Source organism: Rhinatrema bivittatum, chromosome 10 (genome assembly GCF_901001135.1).
Source record: "Rhinatrema bivittatum chromosome 10, aRhiBiv1.1, whole genome shotgun sequence".
Classification (NCBI taxonomy): Eukaryota; Metazoa; Chordata; class Amphibia; order Gymnophiona; family Rhinatrematidae; genus Rhinatrema; species Rhinatrema bivittatum.
Genome location: NC_042624.1, coordinates 7,488,713 through 7,514,197, shown reverse-complemented (window position 1 = coordinate 7,514,197; position 25,485 = coordinate 7,488,713). Strand labels below are relative to the sequence as shown.

General features: G+C 41.6%; 1 protein-coding gene across 1 annotated transcript in view; it reads right to left on the bottom strand.

Annotated features, from left to right (window-relative positions):
• Nucleotides 1–1,687: 1,687 nt before the first annotated feature.
• RGS21 (regulator of G protein signaling 21) overlaps nucleotides 1,688–25,485 on the bottom strand; it is a 47,921-nt gene continuing 24,123 nt past the window's right edge. The window contains exon 5 of the mRNA XM_029618755.1: nucleotides 1,688–1,885. Within this exon, the coding sequence (XP_029474615.1) occupies nucleotides 1,688–1,885 (198 nt within the window). The remainder of the gene's footprint in view (nucleotides 1,886–25,485) is intronic.

Genomic DNA, 25,485 nt, shown 5'->3' with positions numbered 1-25,485 from the left:
GATTAACACATGGATTCAGGTCATAAGTCTTGGTAGATCAACTTTATTATTATTTTTTTTTTTGGAGGGGGGTCCCCACTGCTTTCTTGGAATTTCTTATAAAACTGATGGAAAAATGTGAACTGATTCACCCATGACTTGGGCTGATCACTGACATCTTATGTTGGAAAGAGGTAGGGTCCTATTTCCGATGGGTTTGCGGCTCTTCTGTGGTGTGAAAACCTTTGGATCTCCAGTTCTGCATTGTGAAAAGCCTAAAGGGAATCAGCTGAGTGAAAGAACATATTTCCTGACCCAAATACTTATGCTTCTAGTTCAATGCACCTGCAGCCAGGGCGGTGGGACATTTCAATTACATCTAACTTTCCTTCAGATTAGTTAGAAATGGACTCCATTTGAATTGCAAAGAAACTTGAGGAAATGCTTTTACAAAGGAAATGAATTGCAAATTCAGCTGAGGAAACGTTAAATGAGAATTGTACTGTAATTGGGGCAGTTAAGTCAGCATTTTAGTTTAATTAACAACCCAAAAGCCAAGAGGCCTGGGGCGCAAAACTGATGCTTCCATATGCATCAGCCTAACAGGCCGTCAAAGATGGGAAGCTTTAGCTGAAAAAAATAATGGAAAGACTGCCATCAGCTCTCCTACTTCTTTATTATACTCATAGAGATGATAGTGCGTTAGTTGGTCATCCATTTACATTTACATTCATTAAAATGTCGAGCCCACACAAATCCCTTGCCTGCAAGTAAATAGCAAAGCTGCTGTGGTGCAAATGAAATGAAGGCAGAATTGACAGAGCAAACAGGGTGCCTACGATCTTTACAGACAAACCTTGAATGACATGTTTGATGACATATTCTCAAGAACGTTTAGTAAGGGACTTCGGCATCCTTAAAGTTAGAGACTTCATTTTCAAGGGGGGTTTGCTTTAGGCATGTAGGAAGAGGAAATCTCTTGAAATAAGATCCATCGGTTCTGCACAGTATGGATGCAATCTCATAGGAAGAAAAGGATAAGGACCTACTGTCTGCTTAACAAGCATTTCTTAAGCTTTCCCTTGGATGGTAGTGCATGAGGCTGGAGTAGCGGAAGACATGGCAGAGTTTTCCATGGTCGTCTTGTGCAAGCACATTAAACTTCAAAAGCTTGATTTAAGAAGATAACTTTGTTAGCAATACAGTGAGTCACTCTTTCCTTCCTCCCAGTATACATCCCAAGCTATACCTAACATTGAACATTTATTTTTTACTATAGATTTAGCAGTTCATTAAGCAGTAAATAACATGACTGGAAGAAGAGGGAGGTTAACTTTTTGATTCTGATATCTATGAAAGATCTGTTAGGAAATTAATGGAAATGTCAAAAGTTCAGCTTGGTCCCAGAATTCCAGGCTTACCTACTTGAAAGGATGTAGAAATTTATAGAAAGACAAAAATAAATATACCACAAATATAGTATCTTAATATAAACGCTAAAGCTTTTCTGTCTGATAAAATAGAATCTTACTTTGAAACATCATTGTGATATTTACTCTAGAAGTTGTATTACATTTCCATTGAACTGTAGCAGATCCAGTCTTCACAGTCTTCACAGTCTACATTAATAGGAAAATAATCTACTTGTAGCTACAAATGTTTCTGTTTTCTTTTCTTTTCCTTCTTCTTTCTTTCTTTTCTTTAGTTTTTAAAACAGCCATTTTTTCTGGTTACCATTTTGTTGCTTGTCTCTCAGTTCTTTGTAAGCATCTGACCTTAGGAACCGAGGAAAAGAGTCCTTGGCCATTAGACGTAAGATGGTTTTCTGAGCTTCATCGAAACTGGCAAGAGTTGGGTGTGACATATTCTTTGAAATGGCATCCCTAGTGTTGAAGTCAATATTAATCTACAGGAAACAAATTTAAATCAAGTTACTGTTTAAGGTTCAAAAGGAAGTCACTTTGCACCTGGTTATCTATAAATATACTTCATTTATGCATAATGTCTCAAAATGAGACCTACAATATATATATATATATATCTTCTCTCATTTTTGAGGCTGTTATTGAATACAGGATATATATTCTAAGTCCAAAAAAACAAACTGGAAATTGATCCAATATTGCAGTAGCAACCAAAGGAAAATAGGATCAATGAACACCAGGAATTCTTTATTGATCACCGAACGTAATAAAAGCCCGACTCAGGCCGAGTTTCGCTCATAAAGCTGCTTTAGGGGCTAGCAAGATAAACATATAAGGAAACATGTAAATACAAATGAAGTACATATACACCATACGTACATAATTGAATCATATAAAATAATAGAAAATAATATAAATTGAGGAAAAACAGATGTAAAACATTTTAGGTAAATGACAAACTTAATCACAAAAACATAGTCAAAACGAACAATGTGTTAATCAACCGTGGTCTATAAAATCTTTATAAATAATTAATATCTATGTGAGTAAAACCACAAGCAATAATATATGTTCTCATATAAATTCATGCATAAAATAAAATAAAAAGGTGCTGTCAATTGAATTGCTGCAATTGAAGTAAAAAGCTATAAAGAAACCTATTCTTTCTCTAGCAGATGACTTGTCTCCATATATCAAGTGAACATTTTTCATTGAGCTGAAAAACTTACATAGAAAAGGGCATGGACCTCCATTTTATAAGGTAGCAAATTCTTTTTCTATGTCTAGCCGACGAGTTGATACAGTATCTGGTTGATTAGTGTGAGTTATGCCATACTCGTTCTGTTGGTTACTGCTTGATTCCTTGCTCTTTTCAGTAAGACCACAGATCGTTAAACTGCTTAAATGACATGCTACTTTGTTTCATATAGAGACAACATAAAGTAAGTTTTTCAGCTCAATGAAAAATGTTCACCTGATTATATGGAGACAAGTCATCTGCTAGTTCATTCAAACAAATGGAGGTATTCCCCAAAGAAGGCAAGAAAAAAAAAAAGAAGATATCTAACATGGATTAATTATAAGGTCAAACTATACGAACAACTTCTGGTATAAATAAGTTATTTCTATCAGAAGCTTTTCAATTTTTTCTATGTAAGAAAATTTTTCTATGTAAGAATTGTTCCATCACCCACTTATGTATACAAATTTTTCATGCATAGTATCTATTAAAGAGATTGGCTCCTTGCCCCCCTCTTTTGTATATAGTATTTATTTATTTATCTTGTTCACCCCCTCTTTATTTCTTACTCCAAGTTAAGGCATCCTTGTTATAATGTAACTTTTATGCTCCTTTTTCTCTTGTTGATTGGTTAATTATATTTTCTGCTTAGTTCAATGTAAACCGAGTTGATTTGATTTGTATCAAGAAAGTCGGTATATAAAAGCCTTTAATAAAATATAAATACAATTTTGACCTTATATTGCAAATGCTGAACATTGAAAGTGCATACACCGATGAACATCCCTGATGCAGATATGCATATTTGGAAACACTGCATCAGTGTCAATATAATTGCACAATTTATCAACACTCTGAGGACAACTTTGCCTCCCTCCAGATGTCCTAAGTTAAAAATGTTTAATCTTGCGTTGTATAGAAAAAAGATCCTGGAGTCAAAATATAATTTTTTGCATTACAAAAGATTCTAAAAAAATTGCTAACAAGATCACACGATTATATTCATTTGCCATAAGAGAGACACAAGACACAGAATAGATGGGCAGTCTATGGATGGATTCTGATGGTCATGCTAGAATTATACTTGCTTTAGTAAGCTGAGTGGGCAATATTTTTTACTTTCTACATGCTAAAATTTAGTGCACAAACCATTAGGTAGCATTTTAAATTGCATGCTAATTTTTTAGGGATGCACATGCTATACAATTTTGGTGTGCATTTTAGTGAATATATTATTATGAACTTGAAGTTAGAAAGTCCTAAGAAAAGCACAACGACAAATCCCTAAGGGGTAGATTTTTAAAAAAAGCGTGTTCGCGTACTTTTGTTTGCGCACCAGGCGCAAACAAAAGTACGCTGGATTTTATAAGATAGCGCGTAGCCGCGCATATCTTCTAAAATACTGGATCGGCGTGCGCAAGGCTGCCGATTTTGGGCAGCCGGCGCGCGCTGAGCCGCGCAGCCTGTCACCATTCCCTCCGAGGCCGCTCCGAAATCGGAGCGGCCTCGGAGGGAACTTTCTTTCGCCCTCCCCTCACCTTCCCCTCCCTTCATCTACCTAACCCACCCCCCCGGCCCTATCTAAACCCCCCCCTACCTTTATCCACGGATTTACGCCTCCCGGAGGGAGATGTAAATCCACGTGCGCCAGCGGGCTGCTGGCGCGCCGAGACTTGACCTGGGGGCGGTTCTGGAGGGCGCAGCCACGCCCCCGAAACGCCCCGGGCTGAAACCACGCCCCGGTCCCGCCCCCGAAACGCCGCACCCCGCCCCGAAACGCCGCATCATCGGGTCCCGCCCCCTCGACACGCCCCTGACACGCTCCCTTCCAAAAACCCCGGGACCAACGCTCGTCCCGGGGCTCTGCGCGCGCCGGTGGCCTATGGAAAATAGGCGCGCAAGGCCCTGCTCACGTAAATCCGGGCGGATTTACGCGAGCAGGGCTTTTAAAATCCACCTGTATATGTAACATATAACATAGAACCAGCTGGAATCCCTAGATTAGTGTAACATATGCCTTTAAGAAGATTGATATTTTGCTATCACAATATAGAACAGGACAATAGATAGCATTATAATACAGCTTGAAACAATGGCACGGTAAAAATTGTTAATGCACCATCTGTGTATCTTATTCTTGGTGCCATCAGCTAATGGGAATTCATTTTTGAAAATAAGTAAAGACATATTGAAACCAGTCATTACAGGTGTCAAGTTCATATTCAAGGAAGGCTTTAAATAGAATATATGTGTAAGTAATTGATTCTAATAATGAGATATTTAAAAGCTATTTTATCCTGTGACACTTAAACAAGAGAAATGTAAAGTGGGTCTTATTTTGATGAGTGGGCTCTAGCTGACCCATTCTGCTTCTGCTTTATTTTTTTTTTGTTTGGTTTCCCAAAGTTCACTTTTGATTGGAAAGATAAGGTAAAGATGCCTTTCTGCCTCATCTTTACTCCAATGCTGGAGATATTATACCATCTCTATTATTATTACTATTATCCCATATTATTATATTACTATTATCCATATTATCCCATATTATTACTATTATCCCATATTATCTATTATTATTATATTACTATTATCCCATATTATCCCATATTATTACTATTATCCCATATTATCTATTATTATTATATTACTATTATCCCATATTATCCCATATTATTACTATTATCCCATATTATCTATTATTATTATATTACTATTATCCCATATTATCCCATATTATTACTATTATCCCATATTATCTATTATTATTACTATCATTATTATTACTATTACTTTATAATTTATAATTGTATTATTTGTTTAATGTTAATTGTTCCATGTACACCATGGCCATGGTATTTCCAATTCTGGTTATCTGTAAACCAAAGCGATATGTACTTGTACATGATCTTCGGTATATAAAAGCTTTTAAATAAATAAATAAATCTTAAAACAACATTTTTTTTCCTAATCTCCGAAGGTCTGCATTATTATCCACTGTTCAACTAACTCCATGACTCCTTCTTTTTTACCTGATTACTTTTCTGGCCCCTGTGCACACTTCCCCTTCAGTGCCACTTTAGCATAAGATACATCCCACATCTTCCTGAATAAAGTACAAGGGAGAAGTGATTTTCTCTTATTATTATGAATACCTTTATAGTATTCATTTTGTTTACTATTAATTTGGTTTTTGAAAAAAAGAAAAAAAACCCAACAGCAGGGATGTGCATTTGTTTGAAACAAATGGGAAATGTAGCACGAAATAATAGGCCGTTCCATGAGGGTTTCATTTAGAACGAGATGACGGTGCAGTGGTCTTGGAAACAACAAACATTTTTATTTCCATTAATTTTTTGATCCCATTCAAGTACAAACGTTCAGATTGTTTTTTCTTTCTACAGGGTGGGAAAGGCCAAGGAAGGGACAGGACTAGTCAAGGTGAAGCAGTTTTTCACCTTGGGCTGCAGGAGTTATTTAAATCACGAGCTTCAGAAGAGCAAGTTTATTGAATAAGCACAATAGCGTTTCTTTGGGCAGACGTTGTTACAGAGTTACTGTATCTCTTAACAGGCAGAAGTAACAATGTGCCCTCTCTGTGTCTCATTTGCAGTGCAGAAAGAAATGTTTATTGCATCAGTGACCACTGTACTGACCAGATAGAACAGTAGACTTTCTTTTATTTGTTCTTTCTGACTTTCAGTGGGTGGAAAAAGTTAGTATATGCTGACTGAAACGTATACGGGTGACTCATTTTACTACAACACGTGTCATTTACTAGTGAATGTGTCCGTAATGATAGAGAGCAGGCAGAATGTGTCTGGCACACTTTGTAACAAAAGTGACTTGCCTGTTCTGCTGTCTGTTGTCACGTTAGTACTGATGTACAGTGCTACAGTACAGTACATGGTAACACTAAAAACATCTAGCCACTATTCGTAACTTATGGCCGGATTTTAAATTGGCCACGTGCGTAGAAATCACCATTTATGTGTGTGGCTGAGCCCTGCGTGTGCTGTGCACATTGTAAAAAGGGTCCAGCCACGCGCATTAGTGGCGATATGCGCATTAGTGCTGGGCCCTGACAAATGGGCGGATCAGGGGGTGGGGATGGGTGGGCCAACGCCATTCATTGCTGTCCCGGAGCCTCGAATGCCGGCCGGCTGCCAGGGTGCGCAAGCAACTTCAGGTCGGGCCCTGAAGTAACATGTAGAATACAAGGTAAAAAAAAAATGCGATTTAGAGGGTGGGGAGGAGAGGGGAAGGGGAAGGGAGGTTAGGGTAGGGGGTAGGAAAGTTCCCCCCCAGTCCACTGCTAAATTGGAGTGGACTGGGAGGGAACTGGGGGAGCCCCGATCTCATCACCGTGCAAATTTGCATATTTCTCCCCCCCCCCCCTTGCACGCGGCCCACATATTTTATAGCATGCGCGCACCAGGGTGAGTATGTTATAAAATCGGCGAGTCCACGTGCCTGCGCCGGGTAGCACATGCACATGGATGCAAGCGTGCACAAATTTAAAATCTACCCTTTAGTGTTTCAAATTGCATCAGGCCTCTAATAGAAAGGGGTTATAGTGGAACTAGTGGCAACAACAATGTCAAACTCAGAGGGAAGGCTTTTCCTCCAAAGTGATCTGAGGCAAGCACAAGGATGATGATAATATCGAGATGACCAGACTCCCCAACCCAAGATAAAAAGAGATATTTTTAGCATGGTGATACCAGAGACAGGGCTTTGCAAGAACAAGCTCAACTTAGAAGAGCATCTGCACCAACTCGGTGAATGGTTATATCAACAGTGGAGAAGCAGGGGGCACTAGGATTAGAGAACCCAAAAGCAGCACAGCACTCTCCCATGATTGTGCTTGAAAAGGTCTGTAGCCGACACCCAGAGAAAGCACTGATTTAGATGAATTGTGACAGAGTTAATGTATCCTCAAAGTCAGACTGAACTCAGGAGGGTTTAGGGAGTCAGTTTACAATCCTCTACTAAGTAGCCACAGGAGGCAAATACTCCTGGGGCAGTGCACCCAAAAGTCCAATCAGGTACAGGAAAGTGTGAGAGATGTCCTCTCAGTCTGTTCTCAACCAGGATCATATGAACATAAGAACTTAAAATTTGCCATACTGGGTCAGACCAAAGGTCCATCAAACCCAATATCCTGTTTCTAGTGTTAGCCTAGCAATCCAGGTAACATGTACCTGGCAGAATCCCAGAATGTCAATAGATTCCAAGCTGCTTATGCTAGAGATAAACAGTGGATTTCCCCAAGTCCACGTCAATAATGGTTTATGGACTTTTCTTTCATAAACTTGTCAAAATCTTTTTTGAATGTAGCTATGTTAGCATCTTTTACCATATCTTCTGGCAATGAGTTCCAGAGCTTAATTATGCATTGAGTAAAACAATATTTTCTCTTATTAGTTTTAAATGTATCACTTAGTAACTTAATTCTGTGTCTTCTGGTCTTTGTACTGTTTGAAAGAGTAAACAACTGATTCACCTTTACTGATTCCACTCAACTCATTATTTTATAGACCTCGATTATATCTCCTCTCAGCCATCTCTTCTCTAAGCTGAAGAGCACTAACTTCTTTTTGATTTCTTTATAGGGAAATTATTGCATCCCCTTTATATATTCTTAAAGATTACTCAAGGCAGGTGGCACCTTATAGACTAACCAATTTTTTGAGGCATGAGCTTTCAAAGACATAGTCCACTTCATTGGATGCATGAAGTGAAGTACAGAGATGGGTAAAATATATGAGGATTGGGGGGGGGGGGGGGGGGGGGGGGGGGAGAGAGATACAGAACAAAAATAAGGTTTTGAATAGGCAGGCAGGGTGTGGAAACAAGGTGATAATAGCATTTAAGTCCATACTACTGCCAACTGAGGTAATCATGAAAAGATAAAATGATCTGAGAACAGTTACATTCAGAGATAGTTGTAGTGTGCCATGAAGCCATTGACTCTGCTCAGACCTAGGGTGATGGTGTTCTTTGATGAGTTCTTTTTTAGGAGATGGCAACCTTAAAGTCAGACAGAGAATGTCCTGAAATGTTGAATTCTTCACCTACTGGTTTCTGAATGTTGCCCTTTCTAAAGTTAGATTTCTGTCCATTTATTCTTTTTGAGTAGGTATTGATCCATTTGTCAGTCATATGTAGAGAGCAGAGGGAAATTGCTGGCAAATGATGGCATAAATTACTAGAGATGTGAATCGGAACCGGAATCGGTTCTGATTCCGGTTCCGATTCACAACGTGTTTTTTTTTTTCTTTCGGCCCGATTGCAGTTTTGTTCATCAGCTGCGCCTGAGCCAATAAACAAAAAACCCACCCCAACCCTTTAAAACTAATCCCTTAGCTTCCCCCACCTTCCCGACCCCCCAAAAAACCTTTTACAGGTATCTGGTGGTCCAGTGGGGGTCCCGGGAGCGATCTCATGCTCTCGGGCCGTCGGCTGCCACTAATAAAAATGGCACCAATGGCCTTTGCCCTTACCATGTGACAGGGTATCCGTGCCATTGGCTGACCCCTGTCACATGGTAGGAGCACTGGATGGCCAGCGCCATTTTTAAAGATGGCGCCGGTTGGACCCACAGGGACTTTTGGCCAGCTTGGGGGGGGCCTCCTGACCCCCACAAGACTTGCCAAAAGTCCAGCGGGGGTCCGGGAGCGACCTCCTGCACGCCGGCCGTCCGATGCCAGTACTCAAAATGGCCCCGATAGCCTTTGCCCATACTATGTCACAGGGGCTACCGGTGCCATTGGTCAGCCCCTGTCACTTGGTAGGAGCACAAGATGGCACCGATGGCCATGTGACAGGGGCTGACCAATGGCACCGGTAGCCCCTGTGACATAGTATGGACAAAGGCTATCGGCGCCATGATGAAACCGGCACCGAGGGTGTGAGAGTGCAGGGGATGGCTTCCGGACTCCCCGCTGGACCACCAGGGAGTTTTGGTAAGTCTTGGGGGGGGGGGGGTGTCAGGAGGGTGGGGGGTTATAGTTAATTTTAATTTTAGCTGGGACACGAATGGAAATCGCCATATTAACGCATCGGTGCGCCATACGGCCAAATGCAACGTATCTGCTCCCTGACGAATCCGAATCATGAATGCAACATATGGCATCCCTCTGCACATCCCGGGTAAGTGGGTCTGGGGAGGATTCTGGCCCCAACATTTTTGCAGGCGAGAGGCTCCAGGAGGACTCATTTTCATTTTTTGGCCATTTTTTTTTGTTGTTGTTTGTTTGATTCATTTTTTTTCTCAGGAATGAAAACAAATCAAATAATCCATGAACTGAAATTTGTGGAAAAAAAAATCTCCTGAAAGCAAACCAAATAACAAAAATGAAAATGTTTTCTCTGTACATCCCTAGTTCTTATGTGCTCCTCATGTAGTCTGCTATATCTTTTTCTGAGATGCAGTTAGAATTGCACACAATGCTCCAGGTGCAGTCATACCATGCATGATACAGAATGCATTCAGGGAAGATATTTGGCCATCTTAGAAATATTGACATGCAGTGTTATTTCAAATAAAGAAACCCTGTTAGTGTTTCAGATGAGGTCACCAGTACTAGCCTGGGGACGCCATCTAACACTCAAAGCTGTAGCAGAAATGGCAGCAGAAACAGCAGCAGAAATCCCCCAGGTCCTTCTCTAGTGAGGTGACAGGTAAACAAACAACCCCCAGTCCTACCACAGCAGCAAGTCCTAATGGAGCAGATAAGGTGTTTACTACATTCTAAGCATCACGACCTGTATTAAGAAGCAGGCAGCATCAGTGGTTGTGACACAGTGCATCAGGGAATTGTATTCATTTTTTTGTAAATATTTATTTAAATATTTATATTCTCCCTTTTTCAATAATGTTCTAAAATGTGGATTACATATGATTGTTCTGGATGACCAGCCCCTTTAGATTATAATTTTGCTAAATAAAATCATAGAACATACTGTATGGATAAAAATGGTTTAATGGAACAAAGTCAGCATGGCTTTACCCAAGGCAAGTCTAGCCTGACAAATCTGCTTCACTTTTTTGAAGGTGTTAATAAACATGTGGATAAAAGTGAACCAGTAGATGTAGTGTATTTGGATTTTCAGAAGGCGTTTGACAAAGTTCCTCATGAGAGGCTTCTAAGAAATCTAAAAACGCTATGGCCATTTATGGAGTGCTACTGATGGGGAAATAAGAATCTACAAACTGATTTTCTCAGCAGAAATAGCTAGATCCCGGGAAGCGAAAACTCAGCTGGGAAGCTTTTCAGCTTATAGTGCACCAATGGGGAGCCCCGTTTATAGACCTCATGGGAACCCACAGAAATGCCAAGTCTGACAGGCTTTTCAGTCACTGGATGAACGTGAGCTCCAGTGAGATAGATGCATTGTTCCTGTTCATATCCCAAATCAGTCCAGACCCATGAGTTTTGCCTCCCTACCAGCAGATGGAGACAGAGAAGAAAATCTTTACTGATATGGCTACTTAACATAGGGGCTGATGTAATAAGACCCGTGGTGAAGTCGGTGCTATTTTTCAGTGCATGTGACAAAAATCCACGCAAAACAAATATCTGCGCAAATATGCGCTACAATATGCGCTGAAGGCCCTATACAATAAATATGCAAACCGTTGTGATGGCGAAACTGAACGACGGTATATAAAACTCGACAAATAAAATAAATAAATAAATAAATAGAAAGTCAAGGGATAGAAGGGGGAGAATTTTGTGGATTTCAAACTGGTTTAAAGACAGGAAACAGAGAGTACATTTAAAAGGTCAGTTTTCCCAGTGGAGAAAAATAAACAGTGGAATGCCTCAGGGATCTGTACTTGGACCAGTGTTTTTCCATATATTTACAAATGATCTGGAAAGTAGATAGAGGTGATCAAATCTGCAGATTGACACAAAATTATTCAGAGTAGTTAAATTGTGATAAATTGCAAGAGAACCATGTGAAACTGGGTGACTGGGCAACTAAATGTCAGATGAAATTTAATGTGGATAAGTGCAAGGTGATGCATATAGGGAAAAATAACCCATGTTGTAGTTACACAACTTAGGTTCCATGTAAGGAGGTACTGCCCAGGAAAGAGATCTAGGTGTCATAGTGGATAATACTTTGAAATTGTTGGCTCGGTGTGCTCTGGCAGTCAAAAAAGCAAACAGAATGTTAGGAATTATTAGGAAGGGAATGGTGAATAAAACAGAGGATGTCATAATGCTTCTATATTGCTCCATGGTGAGAACGCCCCTTGAATGCTGTGAACAATTCTGGTCGCTGCATCTCAAGAAAGATATAGTTGTGAAAGACAAGGTACAGAGAAGGGCAACCAAAATGATAAAAGGGATGGAACTGCTCCCCTATGAGGAAAGACTAAAGAGGTTAGGGCTTTTCAGCTTGGAGAAGAGAAGGCTGAGGGGAGATATGATAGAGGTGTTTAAAATCATGAGAAGTCTAGAATGGGTAAATGTCAATCAGTTATTTACTCTTTTGGATAATATAAGGACTAGGGAGCACGCCATGAAGTTAGCATGTAGCACATTTAAAACTAATCAGACAATTCTTTTTCACTCAATGCACAATTAAACTCTGGAATTTGTTGCCACGGGATGTGGTTAGTGCAGTTAATGTAGCTGGGTTTAAAAAAGGTTTGGATAAGTTCTTACAGGAGAAGTCCATTACCTGCCATTAATCAGGTTGACTTAGAAAATAGCCACTGCTATTACTAGCATCAGTAGTGTGGGATAGACTTAGTTTTGGGGTAGTTGCCAGGCATTTGTAGCCTGGATTGGCCTCTGTTGGAAACAGGATGCTGGGATGATGGACCCTTGGTCTGACCCAGTATGGCAATTTCTTATGTTCTTATGATCTTAAGAACAACTAGTCTTCAATACTCCTGTACCTCATCCAGTATATGCAGACTGTGAATAAATATATATAGGGGGCAAGCATAAGCAAAAATATATCTTTAAATCACAGACTCTTTAAATGTCACAGCACATACATACATATTATATCATACAAACAGCGTATTCATAGCTACCTATCAATTTACCATTCTTTCACATCCATAACTTTAAGCTAGTATACCCATCTACATGCTCATATTCTTTAGGACAGGAAAAGCCAAATAATTTATCAAATGTCATAACATTCATAGAGCTTCAGGCAGCACCCAGCCTTGAAAACAGGCTCTGTTGTAGCTGGTATGTAGTGCAGGTCCCCCTCAACCTCTCAAAAGCCTTCAACATTCAAAGCTGTAGAATATAGCCTTGCTAGAAGCTATTTAACAGAGCTAGTATTATGGGAAAAATTCAGGTGATGGAGAAATTTCCCCAGCTAGTTCTCATTGATAGTGTATTGAACTCACAAAGGAATGGGAGGGAAGCAGAAAAGAAATGTTTGAAATCTGACATTTGGCATGGATCCTTTTAGAAAGAAAAGATGCATAAAACAAAATAGGACATACAAACTCTCAACACAAATGTCCCTGAACTGATTAATATAATAGACATGACCACCTAGACTTTAATTTGCAAACTTTACTTAACAGAAAGTTTTAATCCTGTTCCTATAACAGCTGCATACAAAACATCAGTCCAGGTATTGGGCACATAATAGTGAAGACTGCAGGATCTGGATTGCAACATCACAGAGAAAATCAACCCAATCATAGCCAGCTGATAATTAACACACTCCTCCACACAGCAAGGCAGACAGTGAAAAAGCTCTCCACATTGATAAATCTTAAGCTTCAAAAGGCTCCCCTTGATTGCTTAAACATCCTCAGCCATTTCACACTGGATATCATTAACACTTGAGCCAAGTTGTTTGATGCCAAGTGGATAGAGAATCCCCATTCCTAAGCCTCATTCTAATTAACTTGTGTAAGTATAATTAATCTTCTTTACGTGTGCCAAAATCAAACAGCATCACATGTGTGGCATCAATGTTAATTGCAATGCACCCGAATCAGTGAGCATGCACTTGTCGGCCATCAATTGTAATTGCTATATGCAAAAATTTTCCAGCACACACATGTCAGCCTTCAATTGTAATTGCTATATGCACAAATCAGCAGGCGCACACACGTCACTCATTAATGTTAACTGGCAGCGCGCACAAATCAGCCAGCATGCATATGTTCCGCATCAATTTTAATGGTGTACGTACTCAACTGCTATGGGTGCAGATCAGACCCAGCTGTGCGTGTTATGTACATGGGGAAGGGTACAAACTACGCTGCTTACAAAAATATCTATTGCCTCATTCACTGTACCTACTTGCGCCAATGTCTCAGGTGCATGGAGCAATGTTCAGGAAGCCTAACTTCCTTCTGGCTGTGGTAGACATTCTTGTTAAGCATGTCATGAGATTCCAGAACCTTCTGTATGGCCCCCATTCCAAGAGGGTGGGTGCCTAGAGGAAGGGACATATCTGGAAGAGGATCAGGCATGCAGTCAACTCTGTATTCCATCACAACCATAGCATCGGGGAGCTGATACGCAAGTGGCAGGACCTGATGAGGTATGTCAAGCAGAAGCAGGCAAGGAGGATTGCAAGGGACAAGGCAGCCACATCATCTCTACCCCATCTGAGCAGCTGGTGCTGAGCACCTTATCTGAAGCTGCTGTGGGTGGAGTTGGATAGCTAGACACCATGCAATGTCTATGCAGGAAGGTGAGCATTTATTTTGCATTCTAAAGTTGGCTATATGTTCAGATATCCAACAGGCACTTCTTTATAAGTGAGTCAGGTCAGTCTTATTAAACATAATGCCATAGTAAATGTTCTCGTGTATACATCTCTACCTATCTGTATGTACCCAGTATATACCAAAGCAATTTGTGGTCAGCTCATTATTCATCGCATGGGAAAGTTTTTTTTAAAGCTCAAAAAACATTGCAGGATTCCTGATGTACTACTTTTTATCTCCTGCTGCTTTCTTGATTTCACTTATCATGTGAAAGGGTGCAGTAGTCTTTCTGTTGTGTATGAAAATATTATTTCCGCTATAATACAATTGTTTTTTTAAATGGCAAAATAAAGTACAGTATTTAATGTGTTTTGCATAACCTGTATATTAAAAAGCATAAGGGATGTTTTTTGTTGGGCTATTTCCTCTGTTAGTTTCCCCATCAAAGTTCCCCAAGGGATAGGAAATGATGTGGGCACAAAAATAACTTCATACCAATGCCAGAGGTAACATCTATTGAGTGTTTTTACTGTGCTTTCCTACAGCTTAAGGGAAAAGGCACCTTTACAAAGGAGCCTGCAAAAACAGGATGTGTGGTTAAAGCACGAGTGTGTAAAATGTGTGTGCAGGTACAAGCAAGGCCCCACGATTTAGGCAAGTTAGGATGTAATGGTTTTCCATCTCCTAGCCATGTGTTCCTCAAGCAGTGGCTGTTCAAATGTGTAACCTCCATGGTGTGGGGTGGGATCAGCTAACAGTGAGTGCATCCCTGACCACAGTAACTGCCCTACACAGTGACTCCAAAAGTCCATCCTGACTGGGTCTTGTGTCTCAGCAGTGCAAGTTACATTAGGGGTTTGTCTGTGACTTTCTCTGCTTCTCAACCCTTTCACTACTTTTCAAAGGACAGGGCCTTATCATTCTGTCAGTAGTAGACTGTGACCCAAATATGTAGAGCACACTTAAAGTGCTCTGACTCCTTAGGAATTCACAATACCCAAGCGCTCTGCAGCCTGGATTAAGCCCTCCTTCTGCCTCAGGGACTCCCTCCTGGGGTGTAAATCAGGGTAGGGGCAATATTGAATGCAATGACCATTTATAGCTCTGTACCACAGGACTAGTAATTAGGTCTATCTAGTGGAGCATGCAGGGCATATAAAGTACAGAAAACACCAAATGCCAGGGTTTGACATTAACTTATTTCTTATTCTGGAGGAGCCAGATGATGTGTGTCCAAGACCTGCACCTAGACAGCCCCAAAGGTGATACCAGCATCTGCGGGTAATCCCTGACAGCTCGGATGAGAAGGGAAAGGGAGCCCATGAGGAGCTGCAACAATCCTAGGAGGAAGAGGAGCAGTAGTGGCAGGAAGAAGAGCAGGAGGACACACTGGCTGATGTGTTACAGGATCACTCACGTCTGAAAAGCCCAAACCTGAAATGGTCACCAGTCAGGCTGAGAGGCTGTTAATATAGCAAAGCAGCAGCCTCTTGGACATGATCTCAGACCTGCATGATGTGGTGAGGCAAGAAGCAAAGGACCTCTGTGATAGCATCAGGGAAGAAGCATAAGGCCTCCATGATACCATCAGAGAGAAAGGGTAGGGGGTTCATCACGTGGTACAGGACCTTTGCCAGGGAACAGATGAGCTAACTGCAGTATGGCATGAGATGCTTCAGCAGATGCCCTCCCTTGCAGCCACAGCCACCAGTGGCTCCATGGCCTTTCATGGTTTCCTGATGCAGTACCCTCCAGCTTATGGGCCACCATTCCTATGGATGGCACCAGCCCATGCTGACGATCCTGCTGTGCCCCAGCCACCTGCATCTCAGCCTGTACCAGGCTATCCCTGGATGGCACCTCAGCAAACACCAACCCCGCCTGCATCACCTGTCATGCTTCCACCACCAGAACCACCACAGCCACTGCTGCCTCCGGCTGTACCTTCCTGCTGCCATGAACTTGCACTGCCACAAGCTCCTTTGCCCTCTGAGGTCAGTGTGATCAGTGACCTGGAGTCCACTGTGCAGGAGCTCCAGGTTGGGGCAGCTTAAGCTTCCTGAAACCAGAGGCCAGCCAAGGAAGTGATTCTTCACTTTTTTATCCTCTATTTTGCTGCACTTTTTTGTAAATAAATGCACTATCACCTTCTGAAATGGCTTTAAATGAGAGTGCTCCTTTGCTGCATAGCCTGCCTTTGACTCAAACAATGTTTCTCCTGCAATTGTTCCTGAATCAGATGCTCTTCCTCCTCCTCCTCCTCCTCATTCTCTTGATGCTCCTTCTCCGGAGAAGGCATGTGTCTGTTTAGTGCAAGGTTACTTAGCATACAGCAAGCTAGAAAGACCTCACACACTTTAGAGGGACTGTAAAGAAAGCATCCTCCAGATCTGTCCAGACAGTGGAAGCATGTTCTATGTAAGCCAGGGGTTCTCTCTATGAAAGCCCTGGGTGCTCTGTTTTAGCGACACTCAGCTGCAGTTGCTGGGGAAGCAATGGGGATCATGAGCCAGGTTTTCAGTGGATAGCCTCTGTCATCTGTAGGAGGAGAAGACACAGAAAATTAGGGTTACATACACCTGCTGGGTTTCATAGTGGCACAGCTCACAGAGCTAATTTAGAGGAGACCTACAGTGGCAACCTAAATATAAGAGTGACAAAAGTAAGCAGGAAAATGGGTAGGTGGTAGAAGTGATTGGTGCCTTCCTACCTAGAAGCCGTCCCCCAGTGATGTGTCCTTGCTGGAAGCGGCCATGAATTCCTGATTGTGAGAGAATGTAGGCATCGTGAGTGGAAAGTAGAGTACCACATTCATGATGATGCCCTTGACGTTGAACACCACTTGCATGTTTAGGGAGTGGAATCCCTTGTGGTTGCGATACAGGGCCTCATCTCCTCCTGGTGCCCTCATGATGATGTGAGTGCAATCGATAACTCCCAAGACCAAGTGGAAGCATGTAAGTTGATAGAAATCAGTCATTATTTGGTGTTATTCCTGTCTTCTGGAGGGAAAGGAGATAAACTATTGTGTTTTCTTGTGCAAGACAGCCGGCTCCTGCTCTAGGCACCTGGAGATGGCAGACTGAGTGATTCCAGATTTGATCCCTAGAGGGGTTTGAAAGGTGCTGGTAACAAAAAAGGCCAGGGCGGCAGTTACCTTGATATGTACTGTCAAGGCATAGCCCCTTTGGGTGGTAGGTTGTAGTTCTGGCTCTATCAGTTGGCCTAGGTACAGTATAGTTTCCCTGTTAAATCTGAATCTGTGCATTACTTCCTCCTCAGACAGATCTAAAAACTGTGTCTGAGTCCTGTAAACTCCTACTCTGCCTTCTTTTTCACCTCCTCTCTGTTTATGTTCTGAGCCATATTGATCTGAGTACCCATGGAGCTATTGTAATCATAATGTTGACAAAATACACCATTTATCAATATCCCCCTCAATAGCCATAGGAACAACACTGATTTCTCACCTCCTGTTCCTGTCTCACCCCTATCTTATACTTAAAGCACCAGTGCATACATGAAAATCAGATTCCCTGCCTTAGCTCTTTCAAACCCACATTCTAAACCTGCTAGCCATGTGTTATTAGCTGATACTTTCCAAATTTAGACCAGTAAGTCCCAGAAACACTGCCTCCCAACCTGCCCTGCTCCTGCATCCAGTGACCCAGAGCGAGGAGGCAAACCAACAGAAAACACCCGAGCAAAACTCAAAGTATGCTCTGGCTCACGTAAACTTGCAGTAGCAAATATATGCACGTGTGTTTGACTGAATGAGCCATTTCATAAGCACGCAGCCTTATAAAATACATCAAACATGCATATGTCTAGTGTCCGCCTCGACACACCCCTGACATGCTCCTGACACTCCCCTTTTTGACATGCGCATGTTTGTGCATGCGAGTATGCATGCGTGTACAACTACCGGCCACGCAAAAGAAATGTGCACACCCCGCCATTTCAAGCAGGCGTAACCCAGTGATGTTGTGTGTGCAGTGCTTTGAAAATTTGGGCTTTAGCATGATAAATCAAGATTGTCCGGGAACATTCCCGAGCAGAGCATAACTGGCTGGATAAATTTAGGGCTGCCTTAGAGCAGTCCTAAAATTAGCCGTTTAAAATCTGGCAAATTTTTATATGGCTGGGTATAGAATCAGCAGTGCAGATACATTGCTGAATATCTAGTTATCTGGATAAGTTTATCTGACTAACTTAGCCAGGCTCTTCATTCTTAAATGCCTCCTGGTTATTTTGCTGTTCTCTACTGCCTTTGACTATCAGTCATTTTAATTCTGTTATATTCTAGGATCTTGCATGCCTTTCTTTCTGACTCCTAACTCATTTTCCTGGTTTTCAGTTTATTTTTACATCAGACTGATACACTGCCAGCCTGAGGAGCTCTACATTATAATTCCTGGCTAGATTATATTTTATCCAGTTATTAGTTCAGGCACTGTCGGCACTGCAGTGATGTCTCTTCTGGCTCAGGGACAATGACTCACTGAAGCCTGGTACAGGATTTTTAGCAGGTCAAGAATTTTGCTAATACTGAAGAGGTTAAGAACATTATATAAACCACTAGGTATGAAAAGCTGAGAAGTTAGGTATGACATCTATTGAGGTAAATTAATTATTTCCCAGTTTTAGCATATAAAACCTATTAAACGTAATCATCTGTGACTGAAGAGGGCTGTGGAATTTTAAGATAAAATGGTTTTATTTCTCAACTCTAATTCAGAACAAGGATTAAGTGATGTTATTAATAGCAGCTGGATGAGCTGACATATGAGCTTTACAGTGAATTTGACTATGAAGAGGACAAAAGGTTGTAAAATTTCTAAATTTAAACCTGTTATTCTGGTTAATGGTTGATTTTACTTTTACAAAGATGTTTTGCTTAGATTGATGTACTGTATTTTTATTAGATTCTGTGTTAGCGTTATGTATTGTTTATGAAATTGTTAACCAGCTGCCTGAATATTTTTGTGTTTAATATACACTGCTTTCAAATGGCTGCCAGCTTCTGGTAGTTGAATATGAATTAAATGAAATTACATTTGAAGTGTACGCAATACAGTTTTGTAATTGAAGGTGCAAGTATTAAGGCTAATACATGCACTGGTGAATTTTCAAAAGGATTTACACCTATAAATGTAACTACTATCATAGCAATTTTCAAAAGCCAGTTATGCATGTAAAGTGCACGTATGAGAGCAAATCCTATGGACAATTCAATGGCAGATATTGTAGCAATTTTCAAAAGCCCAGTTACTTCAGTAAAGTGCATTTAATTGAGTAAAACTCAGTTTTATCTGTATAATTGCTTTTTAAAATCTGGTCCAAAGCCTTTTATTTATAGTGACCATATGCAACTGATATTTTACTAAGATCAGATGACCAAATACAGTAGAAACAGCTGAAATGACTTTTCTGTGATGATTGTGCTTATAGTTTTCAACTTCAAAATATTTTGTGGGTTTTCCCATCAAGCAGTTGGGATGCTTCATGCAACTAATGGCACTTTTATTTCTGCTTTATTGTAATGAAATATTTATTTTTTGTCTTGTTAAATTGCCTTAGGGTTAATTAACATTGATTTTATTGTAACAGTAAGCTTGTATTTTCTTTGTTCCATTTAGCCATATAAAAAAACAAAACAAAAAAAATAATAAAATAAAATAATAAATATTTAAAATGTGAGATAAGATATTACAAACTTAATATCAATAATGGCATATTTACAATAAAAACAAACATAAAATTAGCACAATGATGGATCCAATATACCCGACATGGCCGTGTTTTGACAAGATGTCTGCTTCAGGAGTGATTATATATTTGATCTTCCTTAGCTCCTCTTAGCTAAGAGAAGAAGAGGCTGATCCTGGACCATAAACACGCTTAAATGTACAAACATAGAAACATAAAAACAGTAGGGGTGTGCATTCGGATTGACCGCATTAGTAAAACGCTACTCATATTTTTTTTTAACTTAAAAAATTGATTCGACATAAACAATCGGATTTCCCACATATCCAACATAGATATGTTGGATATGTGGGAAATCGCGATTGTTGAGCCAAAATAAAAATATAAACCCCCTCACCCTCCTTAATCCCCCCCCCCCCGACTTACCACAACTCCCTGGTGATGGAGCGAGGAGTGAGGACGCCATTTCTGCAATCCTTGGCGAGAAGCATGTGACGGCGGCACGTCGAGTGACGTCGGCGTCACGTGATTCCCGGCTCGTTCGCGCCGGACGGCTCGTTCGGCCCAAAAAGAACTTTTGGCCAGCTTGGGGGGGTCAGGGGGGGGGGTCAGGGGGTCAGGGGGCCTCCTGACCCCCCCAAGCTGGCCAAAAGTTCTTTTTGGGCAGAACGAGCCGTCCGGCGCGAACGAGCCGGGAATCACGTGACGCCGGCGTCACTCGACGTGCCGCCGACGTCACATGCTTCTCGCCAAGGATTGCAGAAATGACGTCCTCACTCCTCGCTCCATCACCAGGGAGTTGTGGTAAGTCTGGGGGGGGGGATTAAGGAGGGTGAGGGGGTTTAAATTTTTTTTTTGCACATATGTACATATACCCAACTCATTGGATTTTTTTTATGTCCATATTGGCTGCAAGTGGGACCCCCTTTCGGACATAAGAAATATGAACATAAAATTTTGCTCTGCACATCCCTGAAAAACAGCTGCAAAAATTCCAAGGCACCCCAAGAGGCACCAGAAATGGTAAATTTACAATTCTTCCTTAGTTATTTGCAAACAGAAATCTCAGCTCACAGTTGACAGTCTGCAGCACTTCACTTGCCATGCATTTCAATAGAAATTAGAAAAGCTTCTGTGAGATGTATTGTTCCCTTACAGTTTAACCCATGGTTGGATGAACGATTTGGACGCGCGTCCACAACCCCTTTTGCTATAAGGTTATTAATGCATCCAAAATGTGCATCCAAAATCTCACGAAAGTAATAGCGTCCATCATGTGCAAACACATGTTGATGAGGCTATTAGTTATTCTCCCCAAATCTAAAAAAAAATGTGCACCCGACCTGCAAATGTTTACGGTCAGAAATTAACGCCTGCCCAAAGCAGGTGCAAATTTCTGAGCAGCCCAAAAAAAAGTGTATTGAAAAGCAGAAAATACTACTTTTCAGTTCTTCCTCCAACTTAATATCATGACGATATTAAGTCAGAGGAACCTAAAGGTTAAAATAAAATAAAAAATAAAAAAAAGCACCGGCAGTCAACTTAGGGAAACGGACGCTCAATTAACGAGTGTCCATTTTCTTAACTCATGACTGTGCACTGGTTAGGAAAATGGACGCTCGTAAAATTGTTTTTCTAACCCATTGACAGCCACCTCTCCTGGGCACCTGCTGCCAAAGAGGCAGCGTGACCCCTCATTTACATATTGCATCGCACACCCAGGAGAGGTGCCTGGGCATGTGTTAGGAAAGCGGGCTTTCTGCGCTCATTTATTGCATTGGCTCCAAAGAGAATAAGCCTGTGGAGGACGGAAATACAGGCATCTCACATTATTTCTACAGGCTACCTCCTAATATCATGAACAAATGGTTTCTAGGCTCCCATTGTCATATTTGCATCTTGATGCCAGTGACATGATGGAATTTATTTTTTTTTTAAAAATCACTAGTGGGTAAGGGGCAGATTTTCAAAGGGTTACACATGTAAATCCAGGAGGATTTACGCGCGTAGGGGGGTTACGCGTGCCAGGCCTATTTTCAAAAGACACGGCAGAGCGCATAAAGCCCAGGGACGTGTGTAAGTCCCAGGTCTTGAAAAAATGGGCGGGCAGGGGTGGGGGCGGGGGCATGGCCAGAGGCCTCTGCAAGGCCGCTGGGCCGGGGTTTCGCGTGCCGGTAGTCGGCCGGCGTGCGCAAGTTACGTTTTCCCAATTTCGGACCGGCCTCGGAGGGAACAGGGAAAACCAGCTTGTCTCCCTGAGGGATCGGCACGCACAAGGTGCACTAGTGTACACCCCCTTGCGTGCGCCAACCCCTGACATGTGCGTGACTGCGCGCGCATGTTATAAAATCCGGCGTACATTTGTACGCACCGGGTAGTGCACACAAATGTAAGCTGCCCGCGTACCTTTTAAAATCCGCCCCTAAGTGTGTTTACTGTTGAAGTGTTTGTGCATCCTACTGTGGACACACGCAGACAGAAGACCAGTCAATCACTTCTGTCCTAGTGAGTGGATGATGTATGCTGAGTGACTTTGTTGCACACACAGTTATCAGTGTTTGATCACATACAGAAAATAGCAGGACCCCTCTAATTCACTGTAGTATAGAAACAATTCACACACTGTAAGACAAATTCAATCTTTCTCTCTACATCTTTTTTTGAAGCCATCAGTATAGTGTCCACTGTATTTATTTAATTTATTTAATTAATTTATTTATTTATTTATTATTTTTATATACTGACATTCGATCTGAGATATCACATCGGTTTATATTCAGGTACTTGTAGGTATTTGTAGTCTTTCCCTGATCATATACAGTTTAACACTATCACAGAGCTTACAGTCACTGTTTTCTGCTACTAGGTACAACCCCAAAGCACTGTGTCCATGAGTGACTCCAATAGCACACTTTGCTCTTGCCTATAAACATTTTACTAATCTTTATAATTCTAAGTTTTGAAGCAAGTAGCTTCTCTTTCTATGATCCAAAGAGGAATAACTGAGAACAAACTGGTAATGCTCAAAATGTTCATAGTTTCACTTTTACCTGAAAATAATGATGATGTCATGATATGCAGCTGCCAGAGGCTAGATGAAGATTGCTGAAATACAATGGGTTCTGTTCCTTCTTTCCTTTCCCTAGATTTATCATGGAGAGAGTGAGAGAGAGACTCTTTATAAGGCTCTCATATAAGTAAATTATTTATATCACTTTAAGAGGGGCAACTAGTAACTCAGGGTGAGGTTTTGGAGGTGAACTAGGTTTAGGAGGCAGTTTTACATGCACAGTCAGAGGTACGAACAGCACAAACATCAGCAAAGATTTTATGTGATTTGGAGTGAGGAAAGGGACACAAAGATGAGATTTGTACATTGTACTCTCGCCCTAGCTTGATAGCAGCTAGGTAAAGCGTGCATCATGCTAGGTTGAGAGTACATTGTACAAATCTCACCTTTTGATCCCTTTCATCACTCCAAATCACATAAAATCTTTACTGATGGTAAATGTCTGTTCATACCTCTGACTGTGCATGTAAAACTGCCCCCCAAAAGCTAGCACACCACCAAAACCTCACTCCGAGCTCTGAATTCCCCCTCTTACAGTGGTATAAAAAGTTGCCTAATAAATGTACCTCCCCAGAAGCTCTCTCTCTCTCGCTCCCCATCCCCCTCTACAAAATGGGATTTGTGATAAATATCAAATTCTGGTTCAGCTATAATACACAGCTATTGCAGGCATAACACCAGAAAAAAAGATATAGTTATTTATGGCATTAAATCCCACAATAGCATCCGTTATGTTATCACACACAATATTAAGCACCCCTCATTTAGTCTGTCCAAACTCGCTCCACAATTTCAATGTAATATCAGCCATGATGCCCAGATCTTTTTCCTGGATGTTTATTCCTAAAATGGAACCTAACATTGTGTAACTACAGAATGGGTTATTTTTCCCTGTCTGTATCACCTTGCACTTGGCCACATTATATTTCATCTGTCATATGGACGCCCATTCTTCCAGTCTCACAAGGTCCTCCTGCAATGTATCACAATCCTCTTGTAATTTAACTACTTTGAATAATTTTGCATCATCTGCAAATGTGATCATCTCACTCATCATACCCTTTTCCAGATCACTTATAAATATATTAAAAAGCACCATTGCAAGTACGGATCCCTGAGACACACCACTATTTATGTTTTTCCACTGTGAAAACTGACCATTTAATTCTACTCTCTTTTTCCTGTCTTTTAAACAACTTGCAATCCACAAAAGAATAGGGATGTGAATCGTTTTAGGACGATTAAAATTATCGTCCGATAATTTTAATCGTCCTAAAACGATTCACCCGGCGCCTCGCTGAACGACCTCCTGCAGTCGATCTCCTGCCGGCGCCATTTTCCGTACGAAAACGATTCGCGGCGGGAAATCGCTCCCTGACCCCCGCTGGACCTCCAGGAACTTTTGGCCAGCTTGTGGGGGGCCTCCTGACCCCCACGAGACTTGCCAAAAGTCCAGCGGGGGTCCGGAAGGACCTCCTGCCGTCCAATCTTTTTCGTCTATGGCCGCCGCCATTTTTCGGCGCCATTTTGGAAAATGGCGCCGGCTGAAGACGACAAGATTCAGAGCAGGAGCCCGTTCCGGACCGCTGCCGTTCCGGACCGCCGCTGGACCCGCAGGTTATTTAAGTTATTTGGGGGGGGGGTTCGGGAGGGTGGGGGATTTAATTTAAAGGGTCGGGGGTGGGTTTTAGGGGGTTTTAATGTGCCGGTTTTTCGATTTTTCGATTTTTAACGATTTTTTAACGATTTTTAACGATTTTTCACGATATTTTACCCCCCCAAACGGCAACAATACGATTCCCTCCCCCTCCCAGCCGAAATCGATCGTTAAGACGATCGAGGACACGATTCACATCCCTACAAAAGAACATCAGCACCTATCCAATGACCTTTTAGTTTTCTTAGAAGTCTCTCATGTGGGACTTTGTCGAATGCCTTCTGAAAATCCAAATACACTACATCTACTGGTTCACCTTTGTCCACATGTTTATTCACCCCTTCAAAAAAATGTAGGAAATTTGTGAGGCAAGACTTCCCATTAATTCAAATTTGATCATGTTATAATCACTGATGCCAAGTGGCCCCCACCACCATTACTTCTTTTAGAAAATTGCGCTAATGGGGGGCCGAAGCAGAGAGGCAGTCCGGCAGCGATTGCACCTCCGCAGTGTGATTGCTGCCGGCATCGCAAAATAGGCAGCAAAAAGGCTCTTACCTTTTCGCTGTCTGCGGCGTCGGCGCAGAGTCAGCCCCGGTGATGCCCCGACTCCTCCTCTTCCGGGGCCGACTCCGCCCCAACTCCGCCCCCATCCTGGTATCGCGTGCGAGCCACCTAGAAAATGAGGCCCTATAT